At 44.4% G+C, this 21,005-nt stretch overlaps 1 protein-coding gene across 1 annotated transcript in view; it reads left to right on the top strand.

Moving 5' to 3' along the window:
- The window catches only part of LOC135512330 (galactosylgalactosylxylosylprotein 3-beta-glucuronosyltransferase 2-like), a 34,186-nt gene extending 13,974 nt beyond the window's left edge, over window positions 1-20,212 (top strand). The window contains exons 2-4 of the mRNA XM_064934254.1: window positions 3,794-3,938; window positions 14,065-14,213; window positions 19,233-20,212. Coding sequence (XP_064790326.1) covers window positions 3,794-3,938; window positions 14,065-14,213; window positions 19,233-19,319 — 381 coding nt within the window. The 3' untranslated portion in view covers window positions 19,320-20,212. The remainder of the gene's footprint in view (window positions 1-3,793; window positions 3,939-14,064; window positions 14,214-19,232) is intronic.
- Window positions 20,213-21,005: the final 793 nt, after the last annotated feature.

The following is a 21,005-nucleotide window of genomic DNA, read 5'->3' as shown; positions in this document are numbered from 1 at the left end:
CTCAGATTAAGATATGACTGCTACCCCCGTAGGCACTCCTGTAGATCTGAAAGTATCCGAGAGAAGCAACACTATGATAGACGTTTCCTACTGAAAGGCTGGGTGGAATTTCCACTATATTGCTCACAACTATCCAACCATGTCAGACTTATAGGAGTGCCTTGTGGGTAGGGCAAGAAGTACATTTGTAATTCAAAAATTGCATTTTTGCATTTTTAAGGATGCATTTTAAACACCTGAACCATCCCTTAGTCTCAATTAATTGGAGGAATTATGCATATCCAAATGGGCCACAGAAGCTGGACAAAACCGAAATAGAACCAAATGAATGTCCACTCATTTCTTTTGCTGCTCCCTAGTGTCATCTATATGATTCATCCACAAAAGTCGTAGCGGAAACAGAAGGGGGGGGGGGGTTAGTGTCGCGCAAGGTCAAGGGCCACAGCGTTAGAAGAGAGGGCTTCAAAATGTGTCCATCGCTCAGGGGTAAAGGAGGAGAAGAAAGAAGGAAGAGAGAGAGAGAGAGCCTTCCCAACAGTCTGTTGAGTGCTGAGAGTGAGAGAGGAGACACGAAAGATGTAGGCCCTGCCCTGACCGTTTGTGTGAAGAATCACACAGCGACATTGTCGATATGTAATCAAATATTGCCTTGTATGATTTGCCCCTTACAAGTGACTTCCTCCAGGTGGTTTGATGTTCTGAAAAGAGAATTGCACTAGAATGGGATCCGTAGTGGGGCTGGAATAAGGAATGAAATAGTACACACACAAGCGTACACACACAAGGGTACATATGCACACACAAGCAAGCATATTACAGTGCTTGGACTAAAAAAAGCAGACATTCTGTCACGCCCTGGTCGAAATATATTATGTTTATTCTTCATTTATTCGGTCAGGCCAGGGTGTGACATGGGTTATTGTGGTGTGTTTTTGTCTTGGGGTTTTGTGGGATGTCTAGCGTTAGTCTATGGCTGCCTGAGGCGGTTATCAATCAGAGTCAGGTGATTATCGTTGTCTCTGATTGGGAACCATATTTAGGCAGCCATATTCTTTGTGTGTTTCGGGAGTGATTGTCCTTAGTGTCCTTGTTCCTATCTCTATGTTAGTTTACACTAGTATAGGCTGTTTCGGTTTTCGTTACGTTCTTTTTGTTTTTTGTAGTGTTTGTATTGATTCGTGTTTTCCGTTTTTTCATTAAACATGGATCGCAATCTACACGGTCCGACTCTCCTTCGCCTACAGAAAACCGTTACACATTCAATATCTCTTTGTGCATGGTGAACTTATTAATTACACTTTGGATGGTGTATCTATACACCCAGTCACTACAAGATACAGGTGTCCTTCCTAACTCAGTTGCCGGAGAGGAAGGAAACCGCTCAGGGATTTCACCATGATTCCAATTTAAAAAAAAATATATATATATTTTGGGATTTTGCTTTTTTCCCCCCAATTTCGGGATATCCAATTGGTAGTTACAGTCTGGTCCCATCACTGCAACTCCAGTACGGACTCGGGAGAGGCGAAGGTCAAGAGCCGTGCGTCCTCGTAACACAACCCCGCCAAGCCGCACTGCTTTTTGACACAATGCTCGCTTAACCCGGAAGCCAGACGCACCAATGTGTTGGAGGAAACACCATATACCTGGTGAAGGTGTCAGCGTGCATTGCGCCTGGCCCGCCACAGGAGTCGCTAGAGCGCAATGGGACAAGGACAACCCGGCCAGCCAAATCCTCCCCTAACCCGGATGACGCTGGTCCCGCTGCCTCATGGGTTTCCTGGTCGTGGCCGGCTGTGATAGAGCCTGGTATCAAACCAGGATCTGTAGTGACGCAGCTAGCACTGTGATGCAGTGCTATAGACTGGAGTGCCTTAGGCCCTTCCGTGAGGCCAATGTTGTAAAACAGTTACAGAATTTATTTCCTGTGAAAGGAGAAAACTTAGGATGGTTCAAAAACATTGTACTTACTCCACAATACTAACCTAATTGTCTGAGTGAAAAGAAGCCTGTACAGAATAAAAATATTCCAAAACATGCATACTGTTTGAAACAAGGTACTAAAGTAATACTGCAAAAAATGTGGTAAAGCAGTTAACTTTTTCCTGAATACAAAGTGTTATGTTTGGGGCAATCCCAATACAGCACATTGGTGAGTACCACTCTCCATATTTGCAAGCATAGTGGTGGCTGCATCATGTTATGGGTATGATTGTAATCCTTAAGGACTGGGGTTTTTCAGGAAGAAAAAAAAACAGAATGGAGCTATGCAAAGGCAAAATCTTGAAGATGAATTCACCTTTCAAAAGGACAATAACCTTAAACACATGGCCAAATCTACTCTGGAATTTCTTACCAAGAAGACCGTGAATGTTCCTGAGTGGCCGAGTTACACTTTTGATTTACTGGAAAATCTATGGCAAGACCTGAAAGTGTGTTTTGTTTGATAAGTAATTATTTTTTCTCAAAAAGAGACGGGGCAAAACTATTTGCACCCGTTTTCAATACCTCACCTTGGAAGATAACGGCACTGAGACGATAACCTTTTATGAGATTTAAGAACACAAAATCAACATTGCATTGGTCATTTCAGTCTCTGGACTTGAACCCCAATTAAAAACCTGTGGTTTGAATTGAAAAAGGCAGTCCAGAAGCGCAGACGAAAGACATCAAGGATCTGGAAAGGTTTTTTATGGAGGAATGATCGAGATCCCTCCCAATGTACTCCAATCTCATAATTATTTAAAATAAAAGGCTCTGTGTCGTTATCCTGGCAAGGTGAGTTACTGAAAAGTATTGAAAACAGGGGTGCCAATACTTTTGACCATTATCTTTTTGAGATAAAAAAATAATTACTTGTTTTTGAGCATACATTATAGCTCAGTATCTGTATTATTTGTTTTATACTCTTTTTTGCTCATCTTTATCAAGGATGCCAATTATTTTGGACTTAACAGTAGTAACTGTACACACACACACACACACACACACACACACACACACACACACACACACACACACACACACACACACACACACACACACACAGAGTCTGGGTCTTCACTGCTCCCGTCTGTGTGTGAATTCATTCACAGTGAAAATGTACCAAGGTCTTGTACTACTCTGCTATTTAGTGTAGAATCCAGAGAAGAAAGCCGTCTAGCCAAGCTTATTTTCCTCTTTTCACATTTCACCAGACATCTCTGCTTTTCCACAAAAGCTAATCAAAAGGGGACCATAGTGCTCTCCCAGAAGGTTGGTTGGTGTGTAAAACCCATAATTTCAGATAAGCGAAAGGGTGTGATGGGTCTGCAATCAAAAATATGTTGCATAAAACGTACTTAAATACTTAAACAAATTAATTTGTTGTATTTTTATCACTGTATCAGGGATAGCGTACACAGAGATTTGCAGCCTTCAGTGTGTGGGTACACATTTTTCTTGGAAAATTATATTTTTCAGTCAAAATAATGCAAAACAATGAATATTTTTTTATTTTCCACAAAATAAATGTGCTCGTTGATCAACTTCACAGATTTATATTTTTTTAGGGGGGGCAGGCAGTTCTACATATGGACACACCTCAAAAGTCTAAAACAGCCTTCTTGTCTGCTGTCCTCTATCTACACTGATATGAAAGAGCTGGACAAGCCTGGAGAAAATTCACACCAATAATTCTATTGCTTTGACCTCTCCTGTGTTTTTGGATCAGTGTGTCTGTCTGTGAGGCCCATGGGGATTCTGTGTGTTTGTGTTTGTGTGTCTAACCCTCTCTACCTCTCTGTTTCTCTAGATGCGTTCAACACGGGGTGTGTCAGTGTGGCCAGTTGGGCTGGTCAGTGGGCGGCGGTACGAGCGTCCCATAGTGGAGAAGGGCAAAGTGGTGGGCTGGTACACTGGCTGGAGGCCCGACCGTCCCTTCGCTATCGACATGGCAGGTAAAGTGCATTTACTGTAGTTAGTCATCTACAGTAGAGGAACAGACACCAGTGGTTCCCTTTCAGTTGTTCAACTTCTTACAGCACAGCTATTGGGAGTTTGTACGCGAGCGATCTCTACTGAAGAACATTAGAATCATGCCTGACATTGCCAATGAACACCGTGACTCACATTTATTTATTTTTCAACATTGGAAGACTAAATTTATCAGGCTTTGCTCCAACTTAATTGTCCCACTTAAGGAGGGTGTAGTCATCCTTCTGGATGTTGCGAGTTAAAGGTTGGTAACTATACTAACCAAAATATAAACGCAACATGTAAAGTGTTGATCCCGTGATTCATGAGCTGAAATGAAAATCCCAGAAATGTTCCATGCGCACAAAATGACTACTTATCTCAGAATGTGTACACAAATTTGTTTACATTCTTGTTAGTGAGCATTTCTCTTTTGCCAAGATAATCCATCCACCTGACAGGTGTGGCATATCAAGCAGCTGATTAAAAAAGCATGATCAATACACAAGTGCACCTTGTGCTGAGGACAATAAAAGGCAACTCTAAAATGTGCAGTTTTGTCATACAACACATGCCACAGATGTCTCAAGTTTTGAGGGAGCATGCAATTGGCATGCTGACTGCAGGAATGTCCAACAGAGCTGTTGCCAGAGAATTTTATGTTAATTTCCCTACAGTAAGCCGCCTCCAAAGTTGTTTTAGAGAATTTGGCAGTACGACCAACCGGCCTCACAAACGCAGACCACGTGTAACCATACCAGCCCAGGACCTTCACATCCGGCTTCTTCACATGCGGGATCGTCTGAGACCAGCCACCCGGACAGCTGATAAACCTGCCTGTGGGTTTGCACAACTGAAGAATTTCTGACAAACTGTCAACTGTCATGGAAGGTCATCTGTGTGCTCGTCGTCCTCATTAGGGTCTTGACCTGACTGCAGTTTTGGTGTCATAACCAACTTTATTAGGCAAATACTCACCTTCTATGGCCACTGGCACCCTGTAGAAGTCTGCTCTTCATTGATGAATCCCAGTTTCAACTGTACCGGGCAGATGGCGTGTGGGCGAGCGGTTTGCTGATGTCAATGTTGTGAACAGAGTGCCCCGTTGTGGCGGTGGGTTATGGTATAGGCAGGCATAAGCTACAAACAACAAACACAATATATTTTATTGATGGAAATTTGAAAGCACAGAGGTACTGTGACGAGATCCTGATTCAGTATAATAATGCACTGCCCCATGTCGCAAGGATCTGCACACAATTCCTGGAAGCTGGAAATGTCCCAGTACTTCCAAGGGTGTTTCAGTTCCCGCCAATATCCAGCAACTTTGCACAGGCATTGAAGATGAATCGGACAATATTCTGCAGGCCACAATCAACAGCCTGATCAACTCTATGCGAAGGAGATGTGTCTCGCTGCATGAGGCAAATGATGGTCACACCAGATACTGGCTGTTTTCCTGATCCATGCCCCTACCTAATTTTCAAAGGTACTGTATCTGTGACCAACAGATGCATATCTGTATTCCCAGTCATGTGAAATCCATAGATTAGAGCCTAATTAATTTATTTAAATTGACTAATTTCCTTATACAAACTGTAACTCAGTAAAACAATGAAGGCTAAGAAGCTGGGTTTGGGTTCAAGACCATGCCCAAATAATATTAATAGAAACATTTAATTGCCTGGTATGTCTCGTTGTGGTGCTTGCTACGGCTGCCTCCGCTCGGGTCAGTAACAGTGGCTTGCCCAGCAGCTGGCACTGTTCCCCTAGTCCATGGTGCGCACAGGTTCCCTTGGCAAACGTGTGGAATTCGTATGGCTTCCTCTCACAGGTGCCCGTACCTCAGCTAGGTCTGAGTAAAGGGACCCGTGGATGAATTGGGGCCTGGGCCGGATCAAATGCCTTGTCTTCCTGGGCTGAGGCATGCAGAAACTGCCCTAACTCAACCCAGTTGCTGTGCGCTCTGTCGCCAAATAAGTGCGAAGTGAAACGACTTGAAGGGAGAGGGCAGCTGGGTCAGTGAACACTCCCTGCTTGCTGCTTGTGCCTGCCTCAGTCAAGCAATGTTCACCTCTCTTCCCAGACTTGGTTGATAATCCAATCTTATGTGGACGGGATCAGGCTAGCTAAACAGCGCCGCATAGCGTGCTAGCCAGGTTAGCTGACTTTTCAAGGCGAGCTAGCGTACTGCCACTGGCAATTCCTACCTGCCATGGTGGAATTGTTTGTGTAGCGTGCTCTCTCTCTCTCGTTTAGCATACGTAGCTTTCAGTCGCTTGGTTATTCTAGATGAACCGTGCTGCATTCAGAGAGATTCTAGAAGACCGAAGGAAGACGCCACTCGTTGTTCTTTGGCTAGTTCCTTGTTGGCAGCGGGCTTGGCAAGTGCTAGCCCACAGGGATAATGCAGATAGCTGGGTTCTGGCCCAGCAAGACTAAGAAGCCGTATGGCTGAAGTCGGCTAGCATACCGTACTGTGACAACAGTGCCTCCGTGTTTGGCTATGGCCGACCTGGGTACATTGTCGGCCATTGCTGGAGTTTCTATACCCATAAAAGGGTTTCAGGTGGGCTATATAGTACCAGGCGTGTCCAAAGAGCACACCCCACCCCACAGGTGGCATATTACTGGATTCATTGCTGATTCCTCCCTCTAGCTCACTGGTCCCTTTGAGGTGCTTAGTCATACAGATTATGGACTCGGTAGGTGGTTGGAAATCATGCTTTTATCCCACACACAGACGCTGTGGTTCTTATGAACTCCAAAATGAGGTGTCTGTCTCCTGGTCAATGCGTTTCATTCCTGGGAATTGGATTCAATTATGTATCGCCCTGTCTGTTATCACAGATGGGGTACATTTTTCAGAGCTGTCTGTCCCTTTTTCCAGTTGGGTTACAAGGTGCAGTGTCACCGGTACCTATGACTGGTGGGCATGATAACCTCTATGATGAAGTTGTTTTTTTACAAGCATACAGGGGTTATTTCAGCATGTCATGTGGGAATTGATGATGTCACTCCAGGGGCTCATCCCCTGGCAGTGCAGTTTTTAAAAGGTATGTGCAGTCTTCGGCCGGTTTCTAAACCAATTGCGCCCATTCGGGATTTGGGTGCATGTAGCCTAGGGCAGCAGGTAACCTAGGGGTTAGAGCATTGGGCCAATAATCGAAAGGTCGCTAGTACTAATACCCAAGCAGGCAAGGTGAAAAATCTGTCAATCTGCCCTTATGGCTGTGGCAGGAAAGGGTCATTAGGCAGCGCGCAGATTGTGAAACACTCAGGTACAGGAGGATTTCCTATTGGGTTGGAACTCTGAATGATTTGCCGGTAGGCCAATTCATATTGTGTCAGCAAAAGTCGGGCCAGGATGTGATTTCATGTCCCCATAGCTGTGTTGTACCGAGTTGTCAGGCTGAAAGGGAATGTACAGTTATGACTATAACTACTGTTCTCTGAAGGAGGGAAACGAGGTACAACAGCTGTTCGGGCCCGTTCCGCCCAGTTCTGGGCTTGGTGAAGAGCGGTACTGAATTGAAAGAATCAATTTGTGCCTGGTGTTTATCACCTGTGGAAGGCGGGGCTTCCGGTGAGGCCCTGTGTTCATTGGCCTTGTCAGGCATGATTCTAATGTTCTTCAGTAGAGGTCCGTAGCGCACAAACTCCCGATAGCTGTGTTGTACCCCACTCCCTCTTTCAGGAAACAATACTTATAATCATAACGTTTTCAGTTTGGAATGCATCCCAACTTGGTGGTGTAAACTGCTCCACACAATGAATGGCCTTTTGTGTTTGGGGAGTGGGAGACTGTTTTAGTTCCCTCTCTGAAAGGGTCATTCAGGGACAAGCTTCTGTAAGCACATTTAAAAGTAAAGTGGGACGCCGTGATGCTGCTCACCACTTCAGCCCCCTCTCACTCTTTCTCCTGTCTCTCTCTTGCTCTCTGCACAAAACAAACCCATCTAGTGGTCCCTCCGGCATGAATGGTCCCACTAACCACACATACTAACACTCAAGAGTGCACATAAATGGACACAGCCAGACAAGTGATACCCACGTGTGCTCACACTTGCATACGCATGCACAATAACCCCCTTTAATCACTATACATCCAATGTAGAATGGGCAGTGTTGAGCAGTGAATAAATTGCAGCTTTTGCCTTAATAACTTGTATTGTGGTATTGGAGGCTATTGTTGGCAGCCAAATGAGCCAACTAAGCTGTCCCATCTCTACTCCGTCCCATTTAATAGACCACAATTGGACCAGAGAATGAGGAGATGGTTTAGTATTCTTCTGGTGCAGGCACACACACACACACACACACACACACACACACACACACACACACACACACACACACACACACAAGTAAGGTGCATTTGCACTGTATTAATAGTGAATTCTGTACATCTCTACCCTTATTTTACCTGGTAAGTGATAAAACATTTCAAAACGAAGATGTCTTGATTGCGTATCAAATCAAATTTTAATTGTTGCGTACACCGAATACCGTGAAATGCTTACTGACAAGCCCTTAACCAACAATGCAGTTGATAAAATATTTACTAAATAAACTCATGTAAAAAAATTAAAGAAGTAACACAATAAAAAAACAATAATGAGGCAATGCAAATAGTCTGGGTGGCCGTTTGATTAATTGTTCAGCAGTCTTATGGCTTGTGGGTAGAAGCTGTAAAGGAGCCTATTGGACCTAGACTTGGTGCTCCAGTACTGCATGCCATGCAGTAGCAGAGAGAACAGTCTATGACTTGGGTGACTGGAGTCTTTGACAATTTTTGGGACCTTCCTCTGACACCGCCTAGTATATAAGTCCTGGATGTTAGGAAGCTTTGCCCCAGTGCCGTACTGGGCCATACGCACTACCCTCTGTAGCGCCTTCCGGTCGGATGCGGAGCAGTTGTCATACCAGGCAGTGATGCAACCAGTCAGGATGCTCTCAGTGGTTCAGCTGTAGAACTTTTTGAGAATCTCATTGTTGTCGGTGATCAGGCCTACCACTGTTGTGTCGTCAGCAAACTTAATAATGGTGTTGGAGTTGTGCTTGGCCATGCAGTCGTGGGTGAACAGGGAATACAGGAGGGGACTAAGAATGCAGTCCTGAGAGGCCCCCATGTTGAGGATCAGCATGGCAGATGTGTTGTTGCCTACCCTTACCACCTGGGGGTGGCCTGTCAGGAAGTCCAGAACCCAGTTGCAGAGGGAGGTGTTTAGTCCAGGGTCCTTAGATTACTAATGAGCGTTATGGGCACTATGGTGTTAAACACTGAGCTGTCGTCAATGAACAGCATTCTCACATACAGTACAATTCAAAGGTTTAGACACACCTACTCATTCCATGGATTTTCTTTATTTTTATTATTTTCAACATTGAAAACTAATATTAAAGAAATCAAACTATAAAATAACACATATGGAACCATGTAGTAACCAAAAAAGTGTTAAAAAAATCAAAATATATTTTCTATTTGAGATTCTTCAAAGTAACCACTTTTTGCTTTGGTGACAGCTTTGCACAACCTCTTCGTATTCTCTCAACCAGCTACATGAGGAATGCTTTTCCAACAGTCTTTCTTTAGCACAGGGACTATGGTGGTCTGCTTGAAATATGTAGGTATTACAGACTCGGTCAGGGAGAGGTTGAAATTGTCAGTGAAGACAATTGTCAGTTGGTCAACACATGCTCTGAGTAGACGTCCTGGTAATCCGTCTGGCCCCACGGCATTGTGAATTTTGACCTGTTTAATGGTGTTGCTCACATCAGCTATGGATAGTGTGAACACAAATTCGTTAGGAACAGAGCCGGGGTAGTAGAATTCAATCTTAGTCCTGTATTGACACTTTGCCTGTTTGATAGTTTGTCTCAGGGCACAGCAGGATTAATTATTAGCATCCGGGTTAGTATCCCGCTCCTTGAAAGCGGCAGCTCCAGCCTTTAGCGAGGTGCAGATGTTGCTTGTGATCCATGGCTTCTGGTTGGGTTATGTACGTACGGTCACCGCGGGGGCGACGTCATCGATGCACTTATTGATGAAGCCGGGGACTGAGGTGATATACTCCTCAATGCCATTGGATGAGGCCAGAACATATTCCTGTCTGTGTTTGCAAAATATGCATCCGCGTCATCTGACCACTTCGTTATTGAGCGTATCACTGGTACTACCTGCTTTAGTTTTTGCTTGTAAGCAGGAATCAGGATGATAGAATTATGGTAAGATTTGCCAACTAGAAGGCGAGGGAGAGCATTGTACGCATCTCTGTGTGTGAGCAATACCTCAAGATGAGCAACATCTCAAGACAACCTTAATATTATTTCCGAAAACTGGAAAGTTTGTATCGTCGTTCAGCCACGACTTGCTAAAATATAAGATATTGCAGATTTTAATGTCCATTAGTAGAATAGTCTCAAACGAAGTTCATCCAGTTTATTCTCCAGTTATTGCACGTTGGCCAATAGAACAGATGGTAGAGGCAGGTTACCCACTTGCCAACTAATTCTCACAAGGCTCCCTGATCTGCACCCCCGGTATCTCCTTTTCTTAATGTGAATGACAGAGATTTGTGCCTTTTCGGGGATTTGTCCAGTTCGAGGTGAGTAGTCGCTGTTCTGATATCCAGAAGCTCTTTTCGGGCATAAGAAACGGTAGCTTGAACATTATGTACAAAATAATTTACAAACAATGCATAAAAAACACACAAAATAGCACAATTGGTTAGGAGCCTGTAAAACAGCAGCCATCCCCTTCGGTGACATTTTCCAATAGTAAGTCTTCACACCCCAGAATTAATACTTGGTGGAAGCACATTTGACAGCCATCAGAGCTGTAAATCATTTTGAATAAGATTTTACCAACATTACACAAATCTTAGGGTAGCATACTCTATATCCATTGTTTTTGTAGAAATTGCTCAAGCTCATCCATTCTGTTGGTAACCAGGACGTTAAGTACTACTGCAAGACAAAACTGTTTATCTACAGGATCAGGTCAAATCCAATACAACATAGCTCAGAGTGAAACCCTGTGTATTTTCAAGTATTGTGGTGGCAGCATCATGTTATGTGCAAAGGGTGTGTAGACTTTCACTACTTTACATATGATGCACAGAAGCAGAACCATAGAGAAAAGGACACAAGGAAATGAAGCGAGGAAAGGAAGCTGGACGAAGCTATTGAGACAGAAACTGCATTGATATCAAGCGGGCATTGCTAACAGATGCACTAATCTTCATACCATTTTAGCTGCAGGTTAAGATATTAAGAGTCAATCTTATAATGGCTTTCATATTCATCTATCATACCTGTTACAGCTTCTGGGCTTTCACTGTGGTATCACTTATTTCTCAGTAATATGCCTGATAGAACAAGGAGGCAAGGACACATAATACGCTTCATGCAGCCATTAGCACACCCCATTCCCAACATGAGTTTAAACATTTAAACGTGTTAACCCTCGATAACCCTTGCAAGGCTGCCGGCTTGCACAGACCAGCTGGCTGGTGTATTTACGGACATATTCAATCAATCCCTATCCCAGTCTGATGTTCCCACATGCTTCAAGAGGGACAGCATTGTTCCTGTTCCCAGGAAAGCTAAGGTAACTGAGATAAACGACTATCGTAGCACTCACCTCTGTCATCATGAAGTGCTTTGAGAGACTAGTCAAGGACCATATCACCTCCACCCTACCTGACACCCTAGACCCACTCCAATTTGCTTACCGCCCCAATAGGTCCATAGACGACGCAACCGCAATCACACTGCACACTGCCCTAACCCATCTGGTCAGGAGGACTAACTATGTAAGAATGCTGTTCATCGACTACAGCTCAACATTTAACACCATAGTACCCTCCAAACGTGTCATTGAGCTCGAGACCCTGGGTCTCGACCCCGCCCTGTGCAACTGGGTTCTACACTTTCTGATGGGCTGCCCCCTGGTGGTGAGGGTAGGAAACAACATCCCAACTGATCCTCAACACTGGGGCCCCACAAGGTTACGTTCTCAGCCCTCTCCTGTACTCCCTGTTCACCCATGACTGCGTGGCCATGCACGCCTCCAACTCAATCATCAAGTTTGCAGACGACACCACAGTGGTAGGCTTGATTACCAACAATGACGAGACGGCCTACAGGGAGGAGGTGAGGGCCCTCGGAGTGTGGTGTCAGGAAAATAACCTCACACTCAAAATCAACATCAACAAAACAAAAGAGATGATCGTGAACTTCAGGAAACAACAGAGGGAGCACCCCTCTATCCAAATCGACGGGACAGTAGTGGAGAAGGTGGAAAGTTTTAAGTTCCTCGGCATACACATCACGGACAAACTGAAATGGTCCACCCACACAGGCAGCATGGTGAAGAAGGCGCAACAGCGCAAGGTCAGTACAGGTGCATCAAAGCTGGGACTGAGAGACTGAAAAACAGCTTCTATCTCAAGGCCATCAGACTGTTAAACAGCCATCAATAACATTGAGTGGCTGCTGCCAACATACTGACTCAAATCTCTAGCCACTTTAATAATAAAAGATTTGATGTAATAAATGTATCACTAGTCACTTCAAACAGTGCCACTTTATATAATGTTTACATACCCTACATTACTCATCTCATATGTATATACACTGTACTCTATACCATCTACTGCATCTTGCCTATGCCGTTCGGCCATCGCTCATCCATATATTTATTTGTACATATTCTTATTAATTTCTTTACACTTGTGTGTATAAGGTAGTTGTTGTGAAATTGTTCGATTATTTGTTAGATATTACTGCAAGGTCAGAAGTAGAAGCCCAAGCATTTCGCTACACTCGCATTAACATCTGCTAACCATGTGTATGTGACAAATAACATTTGATTTGATTTAGAACTGACCCAATAGGCAGATCTCACTGGACTGACTCAGACACTGCGGATCTGTGTGTTAAACTGGTGACTTCAAAATACAGGAAATACACAACACACTCTCGCATCACACATAAACGTGCATGCACACTCTCACGCACAAACACTCAAACGAACAGTCTCACAATGTCTCAGTGGAGAAGGAGCATACCCATGTGAGTAGCGTTTTGGCCTAGAAAACAGTGTGCTCACTGGAAACGAGGAGGCAAGGACACATAATACGCTGTTCCATGCAGCCATTAGCACACCCCATTCCCAGTAGGATGGCATATTCACAGAGTGTACAAATCATTAGGAACACATGCTGGAACCCCATGACAGGCTGGCCAGGTGAATCCAGGTCAAAGCTATGATCTCTTATTGATGTCACATGTTAAATCCACAATGATCTGTATAGATGAAGGGGAGGAGACCGGTTAAAGAAGGATGTTAAAGCCTTGAGACAATTGAGACATGGATTGTGTATGTGTGCCATTCAGAGGGTGAAGGGCATGACAAAAGATTTAACTGCCTTTGAATTGGGCATGGTAGTAGGTGCCAGGTGCAATGTCTTGAGTGTGTCAAGAACTGCGACGCTACTGGACTTTTCAGTTTCCTGTGTGCATCAAGAATGGTCCACCACCCAAAGGACATCCAGCCAACTTGACACAACTGTGTGAAGCATCACTGTGGAACGCTTTTGACACCTTGTAGTCCATGCTATGACGAATTGAGGCTGTTTTCAGGGCAAAAGGCAGTGCAACTCAATATTAGGAAGGTTTTCGTAATGGTTTCCACACTCAGTGTGTACTGTAACTGAGATAAGGAGGGTAATATGAGATACTGTAGCGGGCTCTTCCTGTGTCAAAGCTCGGCATTCTCAATGCATAGTCATGAACATCAAACACACGTGCCCGCACACTCAAATGTGATGTGATCTCAGTCTTACCTGATCTCTAGTATGCAGTTCACCATAGTGGGATAGGGACTCAGTTCCAATAGTTTAAGGTTATCAATGATCTGTATATGATTACGTCAAGGAGTGATGCAAGAAATTAATTGATCCCGTTGCCCCTCTCAATTGCTCTCTACTAACAGTATAGCACATCCAACGTGAGAATGACATGTAATGGTTGAGACTGAATTTTTGTATAATCCTCGGACCATGATCATAGAAGGCCTTAAACCCTCCTCTTCCTCTTCTCCAGGTTTTGCAGTAAACCTCCAGGTGGTTCTAGGGAGCCCGAGGGCGCTGTTTAAGCGCAGGGGTTCCCAGCCCGGCATGCAAGAGTCTGACTTCCTGAAGCAGATCACGAAGGTGGGAGACCTGGAGCCGAAAGCCAACAACTGCACAAGGGTGAGTAGTCTGGCCTATCACTGTTACCGTGGCAACAGTGTTATTAGGTTAAAAAAAGTTGCCCTGACAGTAACACTGTTTCCATTGGTTAAACTTTCTGGGATGAAACACTATCTCCTAATATAGCCTCTTGTCTGACTGTGTCATCTCATCAGTTAGGCTAACCCTCTCCCTCCTCTCCTGTGCAGCTCATGACACTAGTAGTCATCATCATTATCAGCCCATTAAGTTAATGGGGCCGCTGTAGGCTGGTATTAATATACACCATTAGCAGGATATGACATCATCACTTATCACCAATTGATACATTGCCAGCAGGACGTGAAATCATCCCCAATAACAAACCAGCCAGGCTCCATGTACAGTAGGTTGCCCATAGTTACAGATCTGGGATAAGCATACATTCTTCACTTGCTAACCTTAAGCATCAGAGAGGAAATATCCTGAACAAAAATATAAACAACATATAAAGTGTTGGTTTCACGAGCTGAAATAAAAGATCCCAGAAGTGTTCCTTACGCACAAAAAGCTTATTTATTTCAAATTTTGGGCACAAATTTGTTTAAATCCCTGTTATTGAGCATTTGTACTTTGTCAAGATAATCCATCCACCTGACTGGTTTGGCATACAAAGAAGCTGATTAAACAGCATGATCATTATACTGGTGCAGCTTGTGCTGGGGACAATAAAAGGACACTTTAAAATGTGCATTTTTTCACACAACACAATGACTCAAGTTTTGAAGGAGCGCGCAATTGGCATGCTGACTACAGGAATTTCTACCAGAGCTGTTACCAGATAATTGTATGTTAATTTCGCTTCCATAAGCCGCCTCTCCAACTTCGTTTTAGAGAATTTGGCAGTACGTCCAACCGGCCTCACAAGTGCAAACCAGATGTAACCACTCCAGCCCAGGACCTCCACATCCGGCTTCTTCACATGCGGGATCGTCTGAGACCAGCCACCCCGACAAGCAGATGAAACTGTGGGTTTGCACAATGGAATTTCTGCACAAACTATCATGGAAGCTCATCTGTGTGCTCGTCGTCCTCACCAGGGTCTTGATCTGACTGCAGTTCGGCGTTGGCCAAATGCTCACCTTCGATGGCCATAGGAATTGCGGAGAAGGGTGCTCTTCACGGCTAAATCCCGAAGGAGGAGACTTATCACTAGACACACTGGCACAGGGCGCTCTGTCTACTCTTTGGGTGTGAACAGACTGGACTGCACGCAGGCAACCCCCCCCCCCCCAATTCTCCCCAACCTCTCCCAGAACATCTTATTACATATGGGTTCGAACTAGATTCTGATCTTCCCTACAGACAGGACTAGAATGTTGGATGGGGTTCAGGAGAACAATGGAATGCACACAAACTGCGTAGAAATGTTGACACACACATGCTGCTCCCCACCTTCTGCACTGCTTGGCTGGCTGCGGCATTGGTCTCGTTAGATATGCAAAGCGGGACAATTAGCAGCCGCGTGCAGGAAATGCCACGTGGAGACGGGAACGGATAGCACCACACACCAGACAATCAATCACATCATGTGTGTGTGAACACACAAATGACCACCATCGACTGGGTTGGAAATAGAAATGAGACACTTTCACATGTACTAAAGTACAAGGTAGAACTATCAGTCTGTTCAGTCTGACACTCCCTCACTTTCTCTGTCACAGAGCCTTTTCTTGAACATTTGAACAGTCACCATTCCCTTTCACAGGGTTGGCTCTGCTTGTGTCACCAAGATGGCATAGCAGTCAGACGTCTTTTGTCCTCGTCTTGTCGTGTCCCGTATATAAATATATTTACAACTTTCTTCGCATACCTTTTTATATATATATTTTTTATTTTCCATAAACTCATCTTCAAAACACTCTCCTGCAACACGCCTCACTAATTTATATTTTAAAAAAGAAAGTATTATTTACCTCATCTGTAATCCTCCATATAGGCTAACCAAAAGATAGCCAGAAGCTAGCCTGAAGCTAACCAGAAGCTAATTGGAAGCTAGCCAGAAGCGAGTTAGCTTCTTTACTGGCTAATCGTTAGTATTCAGCTTGTCGTCATCAGCTGTCCTTTAGCTCGAAAATCTATCGCCAGTTTTGTACGGCGCGGCTCGGACCGGAACATACCGGATCTATTTTTCTCTCCATGTCCCCTGATTTCAACCGCATGCTCTGGACATTTCTACCTGGATCTCGCAGCTAGCTAGTTGCTATCCGTGTGACTATCGGCTTATGTCGATTCCGGAGCAAACATCAATTATTCCGGCGCTAGCCAGCTGAAGAGTTCCATCAGTCACTCTTGGGCTACAATCACCTATCCAGATCCGTTTTACTGCCAACGCGGAGCCCCATCGGGCCTTCACAACTGGACTACCGACGTTATCTGCCCGAGGGAGTTATCCAGCTGGCTCCTCCGTCGCGATGTTACCTGAACGCCCATTTGCGGTCCGCTAATCGTTAGCTGTCTTATCGGCTGCTATCTGAATAGACCTATCGGACATTTTTTTTCTTTTTTTTTCTTTCTTGGGCCTCTATAACTATATCTATTTTTATTTTTTACAAATTGGATTGATCCCCTCTACCACACGGAACCCGACTAATCCTACCGACGGAAACGCACGAGGTGGCTAAAAGCAGACCTCCATCCCATGCCCCCGTGATATGCAGCTTTTCAGGGAAGCTTGAAACCATTATACACAGGCAGTTAGAAAAGCTAAGGCTAGCTTTTTCAAGAATAAATTTGCTTCCTGCAACACTAACTCAAAAAAGTTCTGGGACACTGTAAAGTCCATGGAGAATAAGAACACCTCCTCCCAGCTGCCCACTGCACTGAAGATAGGAAACACTGTCACCACTGATAAATCCACTATAATTGAGAATTTCAACAAGCGTTTTTCTACGGCTGGCCATGCTTTCCACCTGGCTACCCCAACCCCGGTCAACAGCACTGCACCCCCCACAGCAACTCGCACAAGCCTTCCCCATTTATCCTTCTCCTAAATCCAGTCAACTGATGTTCTGAAAGAGCTGCAAAATCTGGACCCCTACAAACAGCCGGTCTAGACAATCTGGACCCTTTCCTTCTAAAATTATCTGCCGAAATTGTTGCCACCCCTATTACTAGCCTATTCAACCTCTCTTTCGAGTCGTCTGAGATTCCCAAAGATTGGAAAGCAGCTGCGGTCATCCCATTCTTCAAAGGGGGGGACACTCTTGACCCAAACTGCTACAGACCTATATCTATCCTACCCTGCCTTTCTAAGGTCTTCGAAAGCCAAGTCAACAAACAGATTACTGACCATTTTGAATCTCACCATACCTTCTCTGCTATGCAATCTGGTTTCAGAGCTGGTCATGGGTGCACCTCAGCCACGCTCAAGATCCTAAACAATGTCTTAACCGCCATCGATAAGAAACATTACTGTGCAGCCGTTTTCATTGATCTGGCCAAGACTTTCAACTCTGTCAATCACCACATCCTCATCGGCAGACTCGACAGCCTTGGTTTCTCAAATGATTGCCTTGCCCGGTTCACCAACTACTTCTCTGATAGAGTTCAGTGTGTCAAATCAGAAGGTCTGCTGTCCGGACCTCTGGCAGTCTCTATGGGGGTGCCATGGGGTTCAATTCTTGGACCGACTCTCTTCTCTGTATACATCAATGATGTCGCTCTTGCTGCTGGTGTGTCTCTGATCCACCTCTACGCAGACAACACCATTCTGTATACTTCTGGCCCTTCTTTCGACACTGTGTTAACAACCCTCCAGGCAAGCTTCAATGCCATACAACTCTCCTTCAATGGCCTCCAATTGCTCTTAAATACAAGTAAAACTAAATGCATGCTCTTCAACCGATCGCTGCCTGCACCTGCCCGCCTGTCTAACATCACTACTCTGGACGGCTCTGACTTAGAATACGTGGACAACTACAAATACCTAGGTGTCTGGTTAGACTGTAAACTCTCCTTCCAGACCCACATCAAACATCTCCAATACAAAGTTAAATCTAGAATTGGCTTCCTATTTCGCAACAAAGCATCCTTCACTCATGCTGCCAAAACTGACCATCCTACCAATCCTCGACTTCGGCGATGTCATTTACAAAATAGCCTCCAATACCCTACTCAACAAATTGGATGCAGTCTATCACAGTGCAATCCGTTTTGTCACCAAAGTCCCATATACAACCCACCATTGTGACCTGTACGCTCTCGTTGGCTGGCCCTCGCTTCATACTCATCGCCAAACCCACTGGCTTCATGTCATCTACAAGACCTTGCTAGGTAAAGTCCTCCCTTATCTCAGCTCGCTGGTCACCATAGCATCACCCACCTGTAGCACGCGCTCCAGCAGGTATATCTCTCTGGTCACTCCCAAAACCAATTCTTTCTCTGGCCGCATCTCCTTCCAGTTCTCTGCTGCCAATGACTGGAACGAACTACAAAAATCTCTGAAACTGGAAACACTTATCTCCCTCATTAGCTTTAAGCACCAGCTGTCAGAGCAGCTCACAGATTACTGCACCTGTACATAGCCCACCTATAATTTAGCCCAAATAACTACCTCTTTCCCTACTGTATTTATTTTATTTATTTATTTATTTTGCTCCTTTGCACCTCATTATTTTTATTTCTACTTTGCACATTCTTCCACTGCAAATCTACCATTCCAGTATTTTACTTGCTATATTGTATTTACTTTGCCACCATGGCCTTTTTTTGCCTTTACCTCCCTTATCACACCTCATTTGCTCACATTATATATAGACTTGTTTTTATTAACTGTATGTTTGTTTTACTCCATGTGTAACTCTGTGTTGTTGTATGTGTCGAACTGCTTTGCTTTATCTTGGCCAGGTTGCAATTGTAAATGAGAACTTGTTCTCAACTTGCCTACCTGGTTAAGCAAAGATGAAATAAAAAAATAAAAAGTGGAACCCTTGCTTTTGCATACCCAACTATATCAGTTCACTGGTGTGGACTCTAACCCTCTCTCCCCCTCTGTGTCAGGTGTTGGTGTGGCACACTCGTACAGAGAAGGTGAATCTGGGCAACGAGCCCAAACATCGACAGGACAGTATGGTCATCGAGGTCTAAGGGGCGGGATAACCAGAGAGGAATTAACAAGCCCATTGGTCGGACAGACTGCCAGTAATTTATGGAACTACACTACCGATAGCACCTTGCTTGACCATAACCTTGACTACACTACGATGGACACTTTAGACCAATTGCATGGATGGGAACTGCTGCCTGAATGTTGTGATTGACTCAATGAGGTCCCCGATTAATTTGTAACTCAAAGTGGACCAAAATGCACTGGGGTGACCTGTGCGTTCCCAGTGGACTCTGCTCTTGTACTGCAATATGTGGACCAGTCCCTTATGAGAGAACTTCCTCTGAAGTATGTGGGCTAAACCTGTCTGTCTGTGTTTGTGTGTGTGTGTGTGTGTGTGTCTGTCTGTCGATCTGTGCCTGATCATTGAGTATGTAAGTTCAGTTTGTATGAAACGGAACAAGATTTGTATTCAGTATGTGTGTTTATCTGTAAAATGAAGTGCGAAGGAGATCACTTGCTGGGTGCCGATGAACGGTGGACATTCAACATGTTGAATAATTGGGAAATTACCAGAAAATGTGATCTGATGTTCTATGGTCAAAGGTGACAGGACAGCCACCAGTTGTGTACTGCCGACGTTAATGTTGGTCTTCTTGGCCTCAAGTGTCTGTGGGTCTGGCACACTGGACTACAAAGAACAAACTCCAGGAGTACAACTTCTATTCCAAATGAACCCTCTTGTAAAAGAAGGAAAAAAGAAAAGAAAATAACCAAAAGATCAACTACAACTTTACAATAAATGAGTCATTGGACAAAAATGGTCTCACAGTTCATGGCTATTCACTGTTTAATGCACGGAAACTAGTTTTCTCTGTACTAGGCACCAGAAAATGTAAACACCATTAGAAATAAACCTGGAGTATGCGCTGTGTGTATGTGTGTGTTCTCATGAGCGTATATATGTGTGTGTGTGTGTTCTCTTTCGTTATTGTTTGGCAGAGGGATAGAATCTCCACCTTAGAACCACACTACACAATATCTCTGTGTGTGTATGTCTGGGATTGGGTGTGTTTGTTCTGTTGTAGGTTTGTCCCATATTCCCCCATGTCCTATAGTATTTCTTCACTTGGATTTCCTATTCCCCCTCTATATAATCTATTGAATGAAATCAAGCAGGATTAGACAGAGATTATGACATAATAGAGACCAGGAAGTACACATGATGTTGAGACGACTGTTCCAATCTCTGACAGCTCCATTAGGCTCCCAATGTCAACACACTTCCTGAATCATCTGGAGCTTTATGTCGTCACTGTTATCATATCTTTCTTCATACCATTCTGGTCTCCTTCCGCACCCATCCCTTGTTAGCTCCTTGCCCCACTGACTGTCTTCCAGGTTTGTTTGCCTCAATCTAATGTCTGATTCACACTATATGGCCGAGCGGAAACCATACTGCGCTGGCTCAGATATTGCCTTTTCATATTGTCATGTCCGGCACTGTCCAGCACGGTTCTAGCAACTAATGTGAACACGTAACACGCTCTATTGTGTGAATCATGCATAACATTGCGTCTTCTTGTACTGCACACAACCAAACACCACAGTAAGATAGGGGACAGTAGAACACAACATGACTGGGAGGGATAGGTGGGAGGCCTCTATCTCAGACACACATACAGAAATACAGTACTGGATCATACAATGCTTTGCTACAGGGGCTC

Source organism: Oncorhynchus masou, chromosome 24 (genome assembly GCF_036934945.1).
Source record: "Oncorhynchus masou masou isolate Uvic2021 chromosome 24, UVic_Omas_1.1, whole genome shotgun sequence".
NCBI lineage: Eukaryota > Metazoa > Chordata > Actinopteri > Salmoniformes > Salmonidae > Oncorhynchus > Oncorhynchus masou.
This window is presented reverse-complemented; position numbering and strand designations above follow the sequence as displayed.